This window comes from Rhinatrema bivittatum, chromosome 5, assembly GCF_901001135.1.
Source record: "Rhinatrema bivittatum chromosome 5, aRhiBiv1.1, whole genome shotgun sequence".
Lineage (NCBI taxonomy): Eukaryota > Metazoa > Chordata > Amphibia > Gymnophiona > Rhinatrematidae > Rhinatrema > Rhinatrema bivittatum.
The window spans coordinates 352,897,186-352,914,380 of record NC_042619.1 but is presented as its reverse complement, the minus strand read 5'-3'; the positions used below and the strand labels follow the sequence as shown (position 1 = coordinate 352,914,380).

Sequence of the window (17,195 nt, the reverse complement as noted above, 5' to 3'; positions counted from 1 at the left end):
GTTTGGAAGCAAAAGGTAGGAGGGGAGATGGGACAATAGCAGGACAGGTATGATCCAGTGAGGAGTGGCTTGGTCACAGAATGTTTGAAGGCAATAGGAACAGCAGCAGTGAAAAGTGATAGATTGAGGACATGGCAGATAGAAGGGATGACTGCAGAGGGAGCTGGGTGGGAAATGGGGTCAGAGGAAGAAGTGAGTTTGCAGGAGAAAAGATGGGCAGTTTCCTCTACTGTGTTTTCAGAAAGGAGGTGAAGGTGAAGGGGGCCAGGGCAAGGGTAAAGGGGAAAAATGGGGGAGAGGCGGTAAAATTGATCTGGTTGAGAATGCAAGACTAATTTTGTAAATCTTGTCATGAAAGTAGTCAGCCATAGTCTGGGCAGAAAGTGAAGGTGGGAGGGGGTGGGTGGGTGGATGGGAAGCAAGGGAAGTTTGAGGAGAGAATTAAGAGTAGCAAATGGTGAGGGTTGTAAGCACTGAGTTTTTTTTCAGGTTGATGTAGTTTTGTGCAATAACAGACTGGAAGGAAATGAACATGAAGTTGAAATGTTTGAAGTCGACATGGATTTTAGCCAGAGACACACCCTGTGGCGTGGGAACAGGAAGAAAATTCTAGGAGTCAGCCAAGGATAGGGTTTAGTGCACCTTACAGGATGGATAAGGGGAGGGGCAAGTATGTCTAAAGAAACTGCCCCATCAATTGACTGACAATCAGTGGAGGAAAGAAGAGAAGAGACTAATGGAGAAGATACAAGGGTTGACAGCCTGGAGATTACTGAAGGTGTTGGTGGTTACTGGACGAGGCTGTGGAGGGGTGATTTAGTGTGAAAATTATCAGATAATCGTCTGAGGGGAGAAGAACTGAAATGGAAAAGTCTGAGAGACAGCAGCTGGAGGAAAGGACTAGGTCAAGGCAGTGGCCATGCTTGTGAGTAGAGATGGTAGAGCAGAACTGTAGATCAAATGAGGAGGTTACAGAAAAGTTTTGAGGAATAAGAGTCAGGGTGTCATCAACATGGAAATTTAAAGACCCCAAGAATAAGGGAAGGAGAAGATAGTTCAAGGAAGAAGGAAAGCCAGGAATCAAAGTCAGTAAGGAAGAAGAAAGTGGATTTATCAGGGGATCAATAAATGAGATCCATCTGGAGAAGAAGATGGAGTGGGCCTCAAAGGAAAAAATAGTGGGACTGAAGGATAAGAAGGGGTTGAAACCTACAGGCAGAGGAGAGCCAGCAGTCCAATACCACCACCATCACTATGGCCTATTATGCAAGATGTATGGGAGAAAAGACAGCAACAATTGAAGCAGAGTCCTCGGCGGAAAGCCAGTCAAGGCAAGGAGATGAAGTTTATGAAAGACAAAGAGGTCATGAATATAGACAAGCTTAATGAAAATAGTGAGCATTCCACAAGAAGTATATGAGAGGAAGAATAGGAATAACCCTGGAGGGGTAAAATGGGGTGAAATTTACCTTAGAGGGCTAGGATTTGGATTGATATCCCCAGCTGAGAGTAGGAAAGAGCAGGAGAATATGGAGAAGAGAGATACATGTGTGATGACTGACAAGGATGAGATGCTGTCAGGGGGAGTGGAGATGGCTGGATGAAAGGAAGAAAACTTTAGAGCAGTGTATAGGGCAGATAGATTAGCAAGTAAGGTAAATAATGTAGAGAATGAGGACAGAACTTGGTGTTAGTAGTGGCTTGCAACAGGGAGTAAAGATTGGGGAAGGATCAGCATTGGGAAGAGCAGATATTAGTGGAGCCATATGAAATAGAGAGAGACAAATTTACTGATGAGATAATGTTATGGTATGCCCTTCCCAGTTAGCTGGTGGAAACCCAAGAGGATTGGAGTCTTCTCTGAGACAGCTGGGAAAAGTAAGCAGATAAACTGCAATTTCTCCATTACCTGGCCAACTGCTCAAGGAACACAGGGTGAGCACGTTTCAGGCCCAAGATGGGTTATAGTGATTTCCAGAATCAAGCACCAAGGCAGCTGGGGGAGGTATGCAGATGGCATGTAACCATGCCAGCTACTTGAGGAGTATAGGGTGGGATCAGCACAGGCCCAAAGTGGGTTGTAGTGACTTTGGGAGTTGACCTCCAAGGCAACCTCCCCAGTACCTGGGCAGATATACTCATGTACCATGGGGTGGGAGCAACTCAGGCCCAAGAAGGGTGACTTTTGGAGTCAACCACCAAGGCAGCTGGGAGAAGTATGCAGATGGGCTGTAACCTGCCCAATACCATCATGTCGCAGAAAGAGTGGTGAATACAATATCAGAATTTAAGAAAGGATGGAATAAGCACAAAGAAGTGAAAGGCCTATGACAAAATAGGCAACTCTGATACTGGAGTGACACAAATAGGTCTGGATTTTAGGATATCCACAATGAATATGCATAAGGGATATTTACATGCACTGCCTCCACTGTATGCAAATATATCTCAAGCAAATTCATTGTAGAAAACCTAAAAACCAGACCTGTGTGTGTGTGTGTGTGTGTGGCACTCTAGGACCAGAGTTGCTGACCTCTAGTCTACAGTATGCAACACAAAGTAATTTGGACAGAGTAGGAAAGAAGTGCCTCCATTGTATGCAAATCTATCTCATGCATATTCATTGTGGATATCCTGAAAATCTGGCCTGTTTGTGGCTCTCGAGGAGCAGAGTTGGTCACCCCTACATATGGCATACTCTTAATTTTGATTATGGTATTAAGAAACTCCACAAGGATCTTTTCTGGCCTTTGGTTTTCTGCCTTAACATTTACCCAAAGTGTGCTGTGAGGATGAGGTAAACTCTCCATGTTGTGTCTTAGTGCTATGATATAAAATGGTCTTGGAAATATGCTGTATGATATCATGATGCGGCACTTTGTTTTCTTGAATTTGAAAGACCTGCCAGAAATGGTATTTTGGAAAGAAAAGTTTGAAATGTAATCTCTTTCAAATTTTAGGAACATTTTGGGGAGCCTGAACATATTTTGTATGAATGCCGCCTTCTTACTTTTCTTAGTTACAGACTTCCTCCCTCTGTCTTTACTGATTCATAGCCACTGTCTTCCATGGGAGTCTTCCTGCAAGCACAACAAAGCTTCCTTTTCATATTTTTGGATCGCCTCCTTCCATAGTGCTGGTTTTAGACCCAATATATTTCACACAGCAGCAAAATTTTTAATTTTCTATTGGAGATATTTCCAGTGATCTCAGGCCATTCCTCAATGGATAAGTACGCATATTGGTAGAAAACAAAAAAAAATAAAATAACACGGCAACAAAATTTGGCACTGTTTGACACCTTTGTTAGTCATAGCAAATAGATCAATACTCAACAAGTGTGGAAAACTATATTATCTTTTCACCGACAGAAGTAGTCAAGCTAGAAGAAGATCGAAACATTGTAAGAACAGTGTGGAGAGGCTTGTACTGCCACTATCTGTTTTGTACGTGCTCCGTAAATACTGTAAATGAAAGATTTTGCAATCCAAGATGGCCAATCTGCCGACTTTTCATAAGGGTTAAATTAGTCATAGATAAAAGATTTCTTTTCCAGTCATATGTACCTTGAGTAATTATACTGCCAGGTAGCTTTAGAAATCTAATCACAGCTTAGATTGTATAGGAATTTATAAAGTTGTACCCATACCTGGTGAGTGTAGTCGATCCTGATAATCTGGGGTGTACGGATTGAGAGTCTTCATCAAGGAAAACAAGGCTAATGCAAATAACCCTATTATGACCATATAGAAGGCCACATAGTACAGACTGATGTACACTGTAAAGATTTAAAACAAAAGTGCATTAGGAACCATAATAGGAACAACAAAAGAATGTAAGCATAATCTTTGGAGGAAGTGTTGGAGCAAAGGATATGAACTCTGATTCCTGCAAATGTAATTAATTGAAAAGTAATTTTCTCAATTAAATTTTTAAAAATTGTTAATGATCCTTTATTACTTTCTCACTATTTGATTCTTGTGGCATTCCTAGCTATGCTCTCCAGCTCCAGTCTTGTACATTTTTTTTTCTGCTTGTTTATATATTGCTCATGCTGTGTGTTATAGATCAGCAGCTACTGTTGAGTCAGTGAGAGGGCTCCATTTGTCAACATATAAGAAATTTTACTTGAAATTTATGACTTATCATGTTGGATATTTATTTTAAAATGCTGACAAAGATCATTTTTCCATAGTTTCAATATTTTAGATTTTATTTTTTAGTTAATGCTGATTTATAACATATGAATATAATCTATATGGGGGGTGGTACTTAACATTTAAAAAAGAGGGGCTTCAAGTTGGAGGCCAGGCCCAGGACCAGTTTGCTTTGTAGTTCTTCTGTCTATGTACCAGTCACTACCCAATCCTAGTTTCTCAGATGCAACATCCAAAACACTGATGTGCTACCAAATTGTCAAGTATCCCTCACCAGCTCTGCTCCTAGTTAGTGAGACACTTTTTGTCTCATGATATAATTTAACAAGGGCTCCTGAGAATTCCCAAGAGCCCCTTCCGGCACATGAGTGCTCCAAAGTACTTCTGGCTCTGGTCAGCTTTGGGAGCAGATTGGTCAAGTAATTTGAGTTTTCAGCTTTCTTGCATGTGATGATAGTCACTAGGGCAGTGCATATGCTAAGTCTCTGGTCACAATTCATTTGATAATTTGTTTACAATAATTCTATACATACTAGTCATGCTCACCAGAAAGTTTTCTGTATAAAGACAAGATAATGTACAATATTCTCCAGATAATGTGGGGCCGTGCATGTTGGAAAACTTCCTAAAATGTATACATATAGCACTTAAAATACGTATATCCTCCTTTAAAGGATTTGAAACTGCACATGTGAGCTGAACATTTTAAAGCAGTCAGGAGAATTTTGATGGATATTAGTTGATTATACAAACTTGCAAAAGTATGCAAAATTTGTTTTTGTGGGGGACATATTAAGATATCCCTCCTTACCACTAAAAGGTAGATTTTCAAAGGGCTTAGGTGCCTAACATTTGGAGGAAGTACACTAAATTGGCCCCTTTGAAAACTGACTAGGGCTGAGTCCCTAAGTTTTAGTGCCTAGTTTCACTAGGAACCTAAATTTAGGACCCTAAAAAGTAGGTGAATAAAGGGGTGGATTTAGGGAATGAAAAAATCTAGGCAAATGAATTTCAGTCCTAAATTTAGGACATTTTCAGCTAAATATTTCACTGAAGATCAGCACCTAACAGGTCCTTAAATTTAGGAGCTCATCTTTTTTCTGAATATCAGTATCTGTATCAGACTAGCTTAACAAATGTTCTATAAAACAATCTATTTCAAACCAGGATGCATGACCATTTCAAAAGAGAAGATTTCTCATTCTTTCTGCTCAACTGATGTCTAAATAACATCATACTTTAGTAAGCCCAGGCACCAGTCAGCAATTACAGGTGCTCTGAATTTTGTAGCCCAAAGAACTTGTCTCTCTCATAATGAATCTTACATTACTGCTGAATATGGTTTAATCCTAAAAATTTGTTTGGATTGCTGACCTAAGCAGAAAAAAATCACTAAGAATATAAATCAAACATCGAAAAGTTTCAGACAAAAAAAATGATCATCATAAGTGCCTATCAACTATATCTTGGCAACCTCCTTTGTACGAGTCTTCAACTATGCTGCAGACAATAAGGATCATGACACCTGGAAAATACATACAGTATACATATGAGTAGCCTCAATGTTTTGTCTCACACAGATCAGGTATTTTTTTTTCACAATGGTTCTGAGTGTACCGGTTAGAACCCAGCAGTACTAAGTGGGCCACAAAATGAAGAAGTTTAGCCTTAAATTTTGAATAACTTTAAATGAGTTGTGTACAAATCCCCCATGATTTTGTCATTGCTCTTGGGTAGGCGTCACACAAATAGTTGGGAAGCAGTGCTCTAACACCATGAAATTCTCACATAAATTTCATGAGAAAATATTTGTACTTGAACTCTATTTACAGATCTAAACTGAAAATTCAGTATATATATCCACAAGTCAGAACTTTTTTTTAATCCTTGATAAATGTGTTTCAAGAAGGCTGGAAGACTGACTTAAATTGTCGTACCCACCAGCATATAAGAACGTATCTAAAAGTATCCCCTAAAAACACTCTCATTTAGTAGATACATTTGATAACATACCCCACTTAATTAGGGTTCTTCCCATTAACTCCCCAGTGTCTGGATTCCAGATAAAACGCCCAAAGTTTTCCATACGCTGGCTGCAAGTCTTCTTTTCATTGAAAGTTGCCATTGTCACAAGAAGATGGGACGCTCCTCACAAAATGAGAAATCCAACTGAATGCCAAAGCAGTTGTGAAAATTCAATTAAGCCTATATAGTGATTTTCAAGGTCAAGTAGATGACACTGAATACTGGCGAAACCAACCTCTCAAGGCAACTCTTAATCTAGAGTAGATATTACCCTTAATAAACCTTGATAAGGCACAATGTTTAATCAGCAAAGAACCTATTGATATCATGTGCCCTTCCATTTTCTACTGCCTCAGTAAATATCTCCTGTTACGCATTTTCTGCAGCCAGTAGGCATCCTGTGTATATATTAAACCCGATAACTTTTATCTAGTTTGATAGCAGCCAAGCTGGGTTACGTCCCAAACTGTTTGAAAATTTTCAAACCTTTCATCAGCTTTGAAACTGTGTGTGTAGATATTTTGAATATGAACCTCATATTGTACATATGTTAAGTTTTCAACATTAGGTGTAAAGCTGAACAATAGTTTCTGAAGATTAACACTTTGGTATGTTAGGAATCAAACGAGTGCTTTATTGTTACGAAAGCCCTGCAACGAAAAGCACATCCATAGAAGAGAAGTCAAATTACTCTTTCTCTCCAAACCCCTCCCCTGCCCCTCTCCTCTCCCCCGAAACCCAGAACTTTTTCATTGTAAACAATTTACTTGTATATAATACTTGTATATAATTTTTATTGCTTATATCTAATCATGTTATTACGCTTATATTTTTGTACAGTATTTCCCATTTTGTTTCCCCTCTCTTACCACATCCCAGTTCCCTTATCAGTTTCATTGTAAAGCCCTGTTGGCCAGTTTTATGTTACATGGAAACCGATGTGATGTTTGCTTAACAAATGTCGGTATACAAAAATTTTAAATAAATAAATTATAGTACATAATAATTTGGATAGCCTTTAATGACATTGGTACAGTGATCTTTTATGGCTGAGGGGACATGTCAGCACTCCTTTAGGTTACAAGAAACAACACCTTTGACTTGGGTAGCAGGTGCCATCTGCTATTTACTACTTCCAACCAGCGTTCAGCACTCCCTTTCTCCGTGCTGCTGTTCCCAATCAGGGCAAGGAATTGGCTAGAGCCCTAAGTCACATCCCCATACTCCAGTAATCATCCTCGTTTAACTTTTCCTTCAAAAAAGTTTAAAGTGCCACGGTTACCATTAATTTGAGCTTTAGGCACTCAAATGTATTAGAATACATTTCAAAATAATTTAAGGGGAAAGTTAAATGAGGGTTCTGATCTACCTCTGGGTCAATAGGCTGGCCCCAGTACCCAAGTGCACTGTATTAACATTTTAAAGTTTTTACAAGCTCCTCTTACTTGGTCACCACTGCCATTATGAATCAAAGAAATGTTTAATTAATTAATTGATTTATTTATTTAGACATTTTATATACCATCGTTCCAAATAAAGATCACAACAGTTTACAATAATGACATACATAAGTATAAATTTACAAATAATGATGGATTATGATACTACTATGCTGATTCTCATCAGAGCATCATGCATGCAGTCATACATAAAAAATATGAATGTTGGTAGGTTGATTCTAATCTCTGCCTAGCATATTGGGTTCTTTAGTAGTCTTGACTAAACAGATGGTGCAGTGAATCATCCACTAAGACCCCTCTGGGGTCTGGCAAACAACACAGAGAGGGTCCCCAGGTGAGTGACTACTTTATGAGGTGGAAAATCTCTAATTAAAAAAGCATTTTGGTGGTGGTGGTTCATAAGCTATGTACATTTATTGCAGTAAAGACAATGATGAAATCCAACCCATAGGCAATCCATGAACTGATGTAATGCCAAACTCTGCCCAATTTAAATATAGCATTGGTCTCCATTCTCTCAGTATTCAACAGATGTTATTCAAAAGCATAGCAGACATCCCCTTGGTGGTGCATCATTGTCCTCCTAGGAGCTAGTTGGGAAAACCCTATTTATTTTATTGAAAGTATTTATATTCTGCATATAACAGACCTGTGCTAAGCAGATTGCAACATGTATTTCTGAATTTTAAATCATATTTCATACATGTATAATAATTAAAGTAGTTTAAAATAAACTGTTGAAAGTAAATGGCTTGACTTCAAACAAACAAGAGCACATTATAAACAGTCAAGGATGATTAAAAGCAGACTAGAACAATTGAGCTTTTAGCTCTTGCTGAAAAGTTTTTATACCATCTAAAAGATGTAATTGTTCAAGGATTTTGTTACATAAAACAGGGACAACATAAAAAAAACGCTCAAGAGAGTTCCTTGCAAGTGAGCAATTTTTAATGACGAGACTTTTTAAAGAAGCTTTCCCTATGATCTCAAGGTAAGGGGAAGGTTATAAATTTCAAGTAGATCAGCCAAATAGGCAGAATAATTTTGCTTAAGTATCTTAAATATTAAAACTAGAATTTTAAATTCAAGACACTGCACTGCTGCAGTCGAGGTGTAATATGATCCCAGTGGTGTCCTCCCATTACTAGCAGACAACCAAATTTTGTAGGACTTGCAAGACCCTTAAAGAGGCAAGAAGAAGGCTGATATAAAGAGAGTTACAATAAACAATTATAGTTAAAATATAATCTTGAACAACCACTCAAATCTTTAAAATCAAGAATAAATGTCAAACGACGCAGTAGACATAATTTATAAAAATCAGATTTGAGAGTCTGTTTGGATTTGGGGTTTGAATGATAGCCGAGAAGCAAACCAAAAATCCTAAATTCCGAACCATATCTTTAACTGAGGTTGTTTTACGCATGAGTGATATGCTAGAGACGTTATAAAGGTAACTTTCAAATGCATGCTGACGCACGTGTGCATCAGCATGCATCCCGAGACGTGTCAATTTTATAACACAAGCACATATACACATGTGTGTTATTAAATAGCCTAGGCCTGCATAGCTGTGCACCGAATTTTAAGCTTCTGCGTGCCCAGCAGCATAAGTCAGCTTACTGTCGTGCAACTGCCTATATATTTTATAACAGACGCGTGTCCAGCCAAGGCCCAGTTCATCCACCAGTTTGCCCAGTGTTCTGCTAGGTCCTTCCAACCTTCGTAGTTCTTTAGCCTGCACTCTGCCCAGTTACCCCAGACCCACTCAACCCCCTCAGAGATGCTTTTACATTTTGTTTTGTAATTACACCTCCTCCATAGCAGAAGTAAAGTTATGTGGCACTGCGACTGGGTATGTGCCCGGGCACGTAGGTAACTGTGCGCACATCTTTTGACACCTTACTGGCAGGCTCACAACCCGCCCACACCATGCCCCTTTTTTTGGCTGATACGAGATGTGCATCAGTCAAAAAAAGCAAGTGCCAGATTCGCGCCCATCTCTCAATTTTCGCGTGTGCCCGACTTTTAAAATTCACCTTTATGTTTCTCCAGAAATTCTGAATGTTAGGAGAAAAAAACAGAGATTTTCTATCAATATTTCTTTGTGGAATCTGAGTTCCCTTCCAGTAAGGTATTCTTCAATCTGCAGACTCTCACAGAAAAAAAGGAAAACGAGAGACCTCTGAAAGCTTATACAAAATGCAGTCTCACAAGCTGTTGGACAAGGGCTTAAAAGGAATATTATAGCCTGTGATTAGGCACGGCTGAAAAATATCTGGGAGAAGCTGATGAAAGTGTGCCGTGTGGCATCAATAGCATGGTCTTAGTGGAGGTGATTCTGAGTACAGGAAATGTCCATAAAAAAAAAAAGGTTATACACCAAAAAAACTGTATTAGGATAGGAACAAATGACTTAGGAATAAGAACAGAAGGAAACACCCAGAACTAAAGAACCTACTTTCCGTGACACATGGTATCGTAGTAAATGGGGACAGATAAGAACAAAGGGCTCATCTCGTCTGCCCAGTTCCATGTTTAGGGTTGTGACTGCTGCTTCCCACAGGTTACCGCCATCCCTTCTGTTGAGAGCTGTGTCCCATGAAAGTTAACACCTATGCCTTATGTTTAGGGTTATAGCTGTCACTCTGTACGGATTACACTAATGCTTCTTAGAAGAACGATGCTGTAATTTGACTGCTGCTTTGGGCTGAACCGTGCAGAATGATTATCTCAAGTATGGTCTGTGGTCTACGTATGGATATGATAAAAACCCATCCTTGTCGGAGTCGTCCTATGCCTCAATATGTCATGAACATTTGGTGTGAACAGCGCACACGCACGCCTGCTTTTCCTTCAGAAAGTAGGCTACAAAAAGGCTAAAAGCAATCAAATATTTTTCAGGGTATCAAATGTTGTGGCTCTAAAGGAAAAATATCACTCTGTATTGTGATCAGGTGGTGCTTCCTATATCACAGAATGCTTCTAGGAAGTTTTGGGCCATTTCTTCTCTTCTCTTCAACCTCCCTACAACTAAGATAAAAATTAGCTATGCTCACCTTAACCTGCAAGTGGCTGACGTACCTTCATTTCGTACAATCTTAAAATTATATTAGAGAAAATGTGTGTTTTCCTACTGTAAAAACCTGACCTTGGTTATTGATGAAGCTCTATAGAAAAGACAATAATGCAAAAAACGCCCAAAAAACAAAAAAAATTACGATGAACTCCTGTTTCAAATTGAAAATAATTCCGGAAGCTGCAAATGACCTTTTTGCTCTTGTTTGGATGGACTGTGCAGAGAGCACTTTCTGCAAGCAGGCATAGAGTTAATGGATACACTGGATTAGGCTACGCTGCAGCCTGGCCAACGTGTCCCTCTGGCATTTGCATCCTCCCCCGTACACTGCCATTCTAAAGATAATAGGCCACATAAGAATCTTGTACAGCTAAGCTATATCATGTAGACCTAAAGCAAAGAGAGTATGTGTGAAAATATAGAGGTAGATTCATCCCCCAGTGATTTTGGCTTCCAGGCGAAGAATAGCAATTGAGCATCAGGTTTCCTGAATATCTGTAGCCAGAAAAAAAGGACATTCAGCTGCTGTCCAGTGTAAAGTTATTCACCAGGACCCAAATAAAGATAGGGAAAAATAAGCAGTTTTTGCCTATAATACCTTTGGACTTGGAGACTTTATTTCACTTGGATTACAAAACACTGAGTGGAGAGTGAGTTGGTGGGGTTTTTTTTTTTTTTAATTTTTCTTGTGGCCCACTCGAAGATTCCCCTTGTACTACAACCCTGGCAACGTAGCTCCGAGATGCATCACACCGCCCAAATGGGGGTCCCGCTACAATAATAAATATTGGAAATGGCCTACCTATGCATGTAGACAAGCATCCACATGTCTTACCTTATTCCCAAAGACATGCACAAACTCAGCCACAGGAATGATACTGATTACATTCCTAAGGGCTTCCTTCCGTTCATTAAGACTGTGGGAATTTCCTCTTCCTCCTTTACAATGTTGATTGTGAACCGGCATGATATGTCCTATGAATGTCGGTATATTTTAAAAGCATTTAAATAAATAAATAAATAAAATAAATTCTCTTTATAAACTTCACTTTTCATTTCTCCCCATATGCAAGGATCGGGTAACCTCAGTGGACAAATGCCCATTGAAATGAATCTGTTGCTAGACACCACTGAGCCAAGACACGGGTGAGCCCTGGTGCTGTCTTGGAAGTAGGCTTGGCTAATTGCAATCTCATTAATCAGTCCAATGAAGAATTAATTTGCAATAGCATTTCAAGTTGATTGTCTCAACAAACAAAATAGAGCGCCGATTATCTACGTATGTACAGGTCCATCGTTGGGGGTGGAATGGGGGTTAGTACCATGAGCATGTTGCCCAACATTTGACATTGCATCCCACCCCTGTCACTGTTATAGGGGCTTCACAGCTGCTATCGGTGCATGGGAGCATCATGGGGCAGGAGTTACCGCATTCTCACCAAAAAGAGCAGCAGGCCAGTGTCAAAGTTCAGAGAGGGTTGCCTCCTCTCTTCAATTCCAGGAGGGACCTACTCCAGCTGAATTGCCCTGGATCCACACGCGGCATAGGTTCAGCCCTGCCTACACGATAGGGTACCCCACACATCGACTTTCTAATTGTCAAGGTGTCTCTAGAATTATATGTGAAATTTCTGTTGCCTTAACTTTTTTGGCTGTTCTTGCATATGTAGTCTATACTGCTTGGTTATGCATTGGTTTCCCCAGGCTAGCCACCTGGTATTCTCTGGCAGTCCTCCAACCAGCTACTAGCCACTTTCAAACCTACTTAGCCAAGTAATCACAAGGAGATCAATAAGAACATTGATCCAAATGCACTCTGTTCTGGCTTATTACATAGCCAGCTAAATGAAACCAGGTGTCCCAGTGCATCATCTCTCTCTCCATTACAATCTGAAATACAATTCTCAACGTATCTTTCTCCAAAGTTGCTACACCCTCTTCTCGAGTCGCTATATGGACCACCTATCCATTTCTGCATATTTAAAGCTTTTTTTTTTATTCACCTCCAAGAGCTTTCACTCTGCAGCTTCTCCCTATGACTCCTCTCTTATCTCTCCTTACACCCCTGGTTGTGAGCTCCGCTCATCACGCAAGTCACATCTCTACACATCCTCCTCTGTCGCCGGTTCCTGACTGCGTGCTTTTTCTCCTGGCTGTACCATGTGCTTAGAATAGTCTTCCTGAATTAGTGTCATGCTTTGTTCCAATCCAGTCTAAAAACCCCCATCTTTAAATCTTAACCCCTGATTATCCGCTTATAGACTTACTGATGATTTTAGCCACTTCCTTAATAAAATGAAATTCCCCAAGTCTCTCTTTTGCTCTCTGTTTGTCTTGATTAGATTGTAAGCTCTGCAGAGAAGGGACTGACTCTTATGTATTTTAGTTCGGCACTGAATAGTGCTATAGAAGTATTAAGAAGTAGTAGTAGTATCAGAAAAAAAAAGTGATGTCAAAGCATTCTCATTATTACCAGTAATGAAGTCTGGGAACCGTCGGCAATGATTAATGATATTCCTTTCTTACAGTTCATGCATGGTTGTCACCTTGTATGGATGAAAGTGCAGAAGCGGCTTAAGTGCTTTATATTCACTGACATAGGAGACACCTGGCTGCTGTGACAATGTACAAACTGTTTTCTGTTTTTTTGGGCTGCGCAAGATGTAGTATAAACTGTCCTGGATTTTCACCTTTGCTAACTATTAAGGCCTGCTAAATCACAGAGCGTCTGCGACGGAACTGGTTTGCTGAAACTTGGCGATCTAACTGCTGCACTGCGATGCCATGGTGAACGTCGCTCTCAGGTTTCATGGCCCTTTCAGCCGGGGGACGGAGAGCAGGTGCGGTGTCCATGGGAGGGGGCCCTTCCCTTGGAGAGGCTGGGTGGATCCGGAGCTGCTGCCTTCTGTCTGAAGCATACGCTGTTGCCTGCGGGTTGAGCCCTTGGGGGTGCAGGCGGCTGCCAGGACATCCCGGGTGAAAGCGGGAACCAGAAAGGACCGACTAAGGTCCAGAGCAGGGTGGCAGGAATGTACCTAAGGACCAGAGCAGGAATGAGAGATCACGGGAAGACAGCCAGGCAGCAGCATATCACAGAACAAACTCTGTGAGGACCTTTGGACCAGCAAAGGTACATACAGCCCTCAATTTGGACACACCGAGAAGTCAGTCTCCCTAACTTTCAGGCCGATGCAGAACGATGCGCACCGTTTAGCCCCCGTTTGGCCGCGCGTTTTAGACGCGCTATTATCACCCCTTATACTGTAAGGGGTAGTAAAATAGTGCATGGAAAATGTGCGGCCAACCTCCCTGAAACTAATAGCGCTCATCACATGCAAATGCACGCTGATGAGCCTATTAGTCGCCCGGAATACTGAAAGTAAAATGTGCGGCCAAGCCACGCGTTTTACTCTCAGAAATTGTCTGCCCTAGGCAGGCGTTAAGTTGAAAGCAACCCTGAAAAGTGTACAGAAAAGCAGAAAATTCTGCTTTTCTGTATACCCTCTGACTTAATAACCCGGCAATATTAAGTCGGAGGAACCCAAAATTAAAAAATTAAAAAAAAAAATCTGCGGCGTCAGTTTTCCTAACCCGTGGCTGTCAGTGGGTTCGAAAACAGACGCCGGTAAAATTAAGCGTCGGTTGTCGGACCCGGTGACAGCCACCTCTTTCGCTAATAAGGAGGCGCTATTGTCCCTAGCGCCTCCTTATTAGCGTCGGGCCTCATTTAAATACAGAATCGTGCGCCCAGGAGAGGTGCTGGGCGCGCGTCGGGAGAACGGGCCCTCAACTCGGAGCACCGGCTCTCCCGCACCTTTTATTGAATCGGCCTGTTTGCTTTGCTTTGTATTTTCTGCAGGATTCTTAGTGATTCAGTGTCCCTGGGCCTGTACTGCAGGATCCCCCTAGCCTTGATCCCTGCTGCACCTGACATCCGGGAAGTTTTCTGCAAACTCCAGTTGCACCCACTGCGTCATATTTGTTCCACCAAAAGCAGTCGTCCTACCTCAAGCAGCAAAGCCATTTTGATATTGAAAGTTGCTTGCCTGCGACCCAGCACTGGCATGTAACAGTGTAAGAGAGGAGGTTAAGTCGAGGTCACTGCAAGGTCAGCAAATCCCATAAGCCATTCCCACCAAGAATGGGACTGCTTTCTGTGGTATACCTGGGATATGCAGAGGTGCACAGGGGTTTTTTAGTCACCTGTAGTGCTGCATACACGGATAGCACTAGGTGAGGTTCTTTATAATGAATTAATAAATGACTACATAGTGCAAGATAAATTCTCTGTGTGTATGATTCTTGGGTACTGTGGCATATTGCCTCTCCAAGAGACAGGGAGCGAGAACAGATTTATCTAAGGAGTTAAAGAGTTGACAGAGATGTTGACTCAGGGGTATTATTTCCTTCATCTGTCATTTAACTCAGCTCTTCTAATAAGTCCTTTCCCTAGCATACATAACAAGATCCGGATTAGTAGTTCTCATGCTTGCATATACCTGTGAAGAATGCTTATATTTTTTTAAATTATTTTATTTAAAATCATTGAGACTTATTTGTTTTTGTTTTGCTAAAGTTTGTATTACTATTGTCTCTGAATGCATCTCTTCTGAAGGAAGCCAGTTGGAAGATCTTATAATACCAAACAGACGGAGATTTCACTAAGCCTGGCCAGCAGGTATTCCAGCGGATGGGACTCCTAAATGCATCTTTCTTTTTCCCCTTTCTCTTTTTTTTTTTTTTTTTTTGGCGGTTCATGTCTCGTCTAGGAAACTGAACAATCCAGGATGGATTTTGGGGCACTGGAAACCGTAGTGGCCAATTCGGCTTACATCACTGCCCGAGGTAGTTTTGATGGGGGCTTTAACCCTCAAAGTGCCAGAAACAAAAAGTACCGCTCTCGGCTCAAATTACCGCCCGTCGCCGAGTGTGTGCACCTGAAGGATGAGATCGACCTGGGGTTTGACAGCGTCTGCATTAAACAGCCGATCGGTAAGCGCCTATTCCAGGAGTTCCTGGGGAGCGCCGGTCAGTATGAGCCCGCGCTACAGCTCTGGAAGGATATCGAGGACTATGACACTGCCGAGGACGAGGACCGCTTGCAAAAAGCCCAGAGGATCGCCAACATGTATCTAGAATCCCGGGCAAAACTCTTTTGTCACTTTCTGGATGGGAAAGCTATTGCCAAGGTGATGGAAGACTGTCCCAAGGTGGCTGACGACCTTTTCAGGGAGAGTCTGAAGAGCACCTTGGATTACTTAGGGGACAGCCCCTTCCAGCGGTACAAGGAGAGCCTGTACTTTTCCAGGTTCCTGCAGTGGAAATGGCTGGAGGCCCAGCCTGTTGGGGAAGACTGGTTTCTGGACTTCAGGATCCTGGGAAAAGGGGGCTTTGGACAGGTGTCTGCCACCCAGATGAGGGCAACGGGCAAAATGTATGCCTGTAAGAAGCTGAGCAAGAAGCGGCTGAAGAAGAGGAAAGGATACGAGGTAAGCATTGGTTTTACAGAATATTTACAATTAAAACTTTATGCCTCCTGAAGAGCGAATAAATTAGGCTGCCATCCTAAATTAATGGCATGCAAAGAATGGCTCATAGAAATCAGGAATGCTGATTTGAGGCGCATGCAACAGGTTTTACCCATACTAGGGGGTGACCTTGATGGCTGAGTCTTCATCATCATCTGCATGGTTGCCCGAGTGCTTTTTAAAATGTTATGTTTCCATATTTACCTTGAAAGGGAGATTTTGTTTACATAATAACTTTCACTTATTTTAATGTACAGTAGGGTAAATATTATTGGATTTCCCGGAAGGTCGATAGTACCCGATTGTGCACAGTACAACTAAAGCTCTTGCTTTTAAAGTGTTTTATTTATTTAAAGGGCAGGGGGACATTTTTTATGGCATTTATTATAAAATTTTATAGAACTAAGAAGCCTCAAAATAAATTCTGCCTTAGGAAAGGTAAACCTTTCAATCCGACTCTGTGCACCATTGCCATGTTTAAATGTAAATAAAAGAATCAAATCTTTGTGGTAGGATCTTCTTAAGAGTTTTGCAAACAGTAATTTTTAGGACAATGTCAGTGATCAAACAGACTGGAGATGGGTTGGTTTTTTTTCTAATTTTTGTTTTACTTCTATAAGTTGGTTAATTATTTTTGGTTTTCACGAGAGTTAAGAATTGTTTTAATACCACTGTCTAAAAAAAAAAAAAAGGCCCAGCGTGGGGAGGAGCTGTGTCTCTCCGCCCCTGACCTGTGTTACCATTTGCTTCTCAGCTGATTAGTAGTAACTGCTGATCATATCCAAGGGTTCACTGCTGTATTTAGCATGAGGATAAATGAACGCTAAGAAACACACTGAGACCACCAAACTCATCTCATTTGTGTAACGTGAAAAACTGGGGCTTGACCCTAGATCACTCGAGGTATAAGGTTACTGCATTAATCTGCTGAACCTGCCCAAGTCTC

The 17,195-nt window shown here is 41.1% G+C and overlaps 2 protein-coding genes across 2 annotated transcripts in view; one reads left to right on the top strand and one right to left on the bottom strand.

The window, feature by feature from the left end:
* Window positions 1-6,356, bottom strand: part of ATP4B (ATPase H+/K+ transporting subunit beta) — a 35,523-nt gene extending 29,167 nt beyond the window's left edge. Inside the window, exons 1-2 of the mRNA XM_029604629.1 lie at window positions 6,171-6,356; window positions 3,650-3,778 (exon numbers count right to left, since the gene is read on the bottom strand). Coding sequence (XP_029460489.1) covers window positions 3,650-3,778; window positions 6,171-6,282 — 241 coding nt within the window. The 5' untranslated portion in view covers window positions 6,283-6,356. The remainder of the gene's footprint in view (window positions 1-3,649; window positions 3,779-6,170) is intronic.
* Window positions 6,357-15,508: 9,152 nt separating this feature from the next.
* The window catches only part of GRK1 (G protein-coupled receptor kinase 1), a 42,427-nt gene continuing 40,740 nt past the window's right edge, over window positions 15,509-17,195 (top strand). Inside the window, exon 1 of the mRNA XM_029604622.1 lies at window positions 15,509-16,210. Coding sequence (XP_029460482.1) covers window positions 15,509-16,210 — 702 coding nt within the window. The remainder of the gene's footprint in view (window positions 16,211-17,195) is intronic.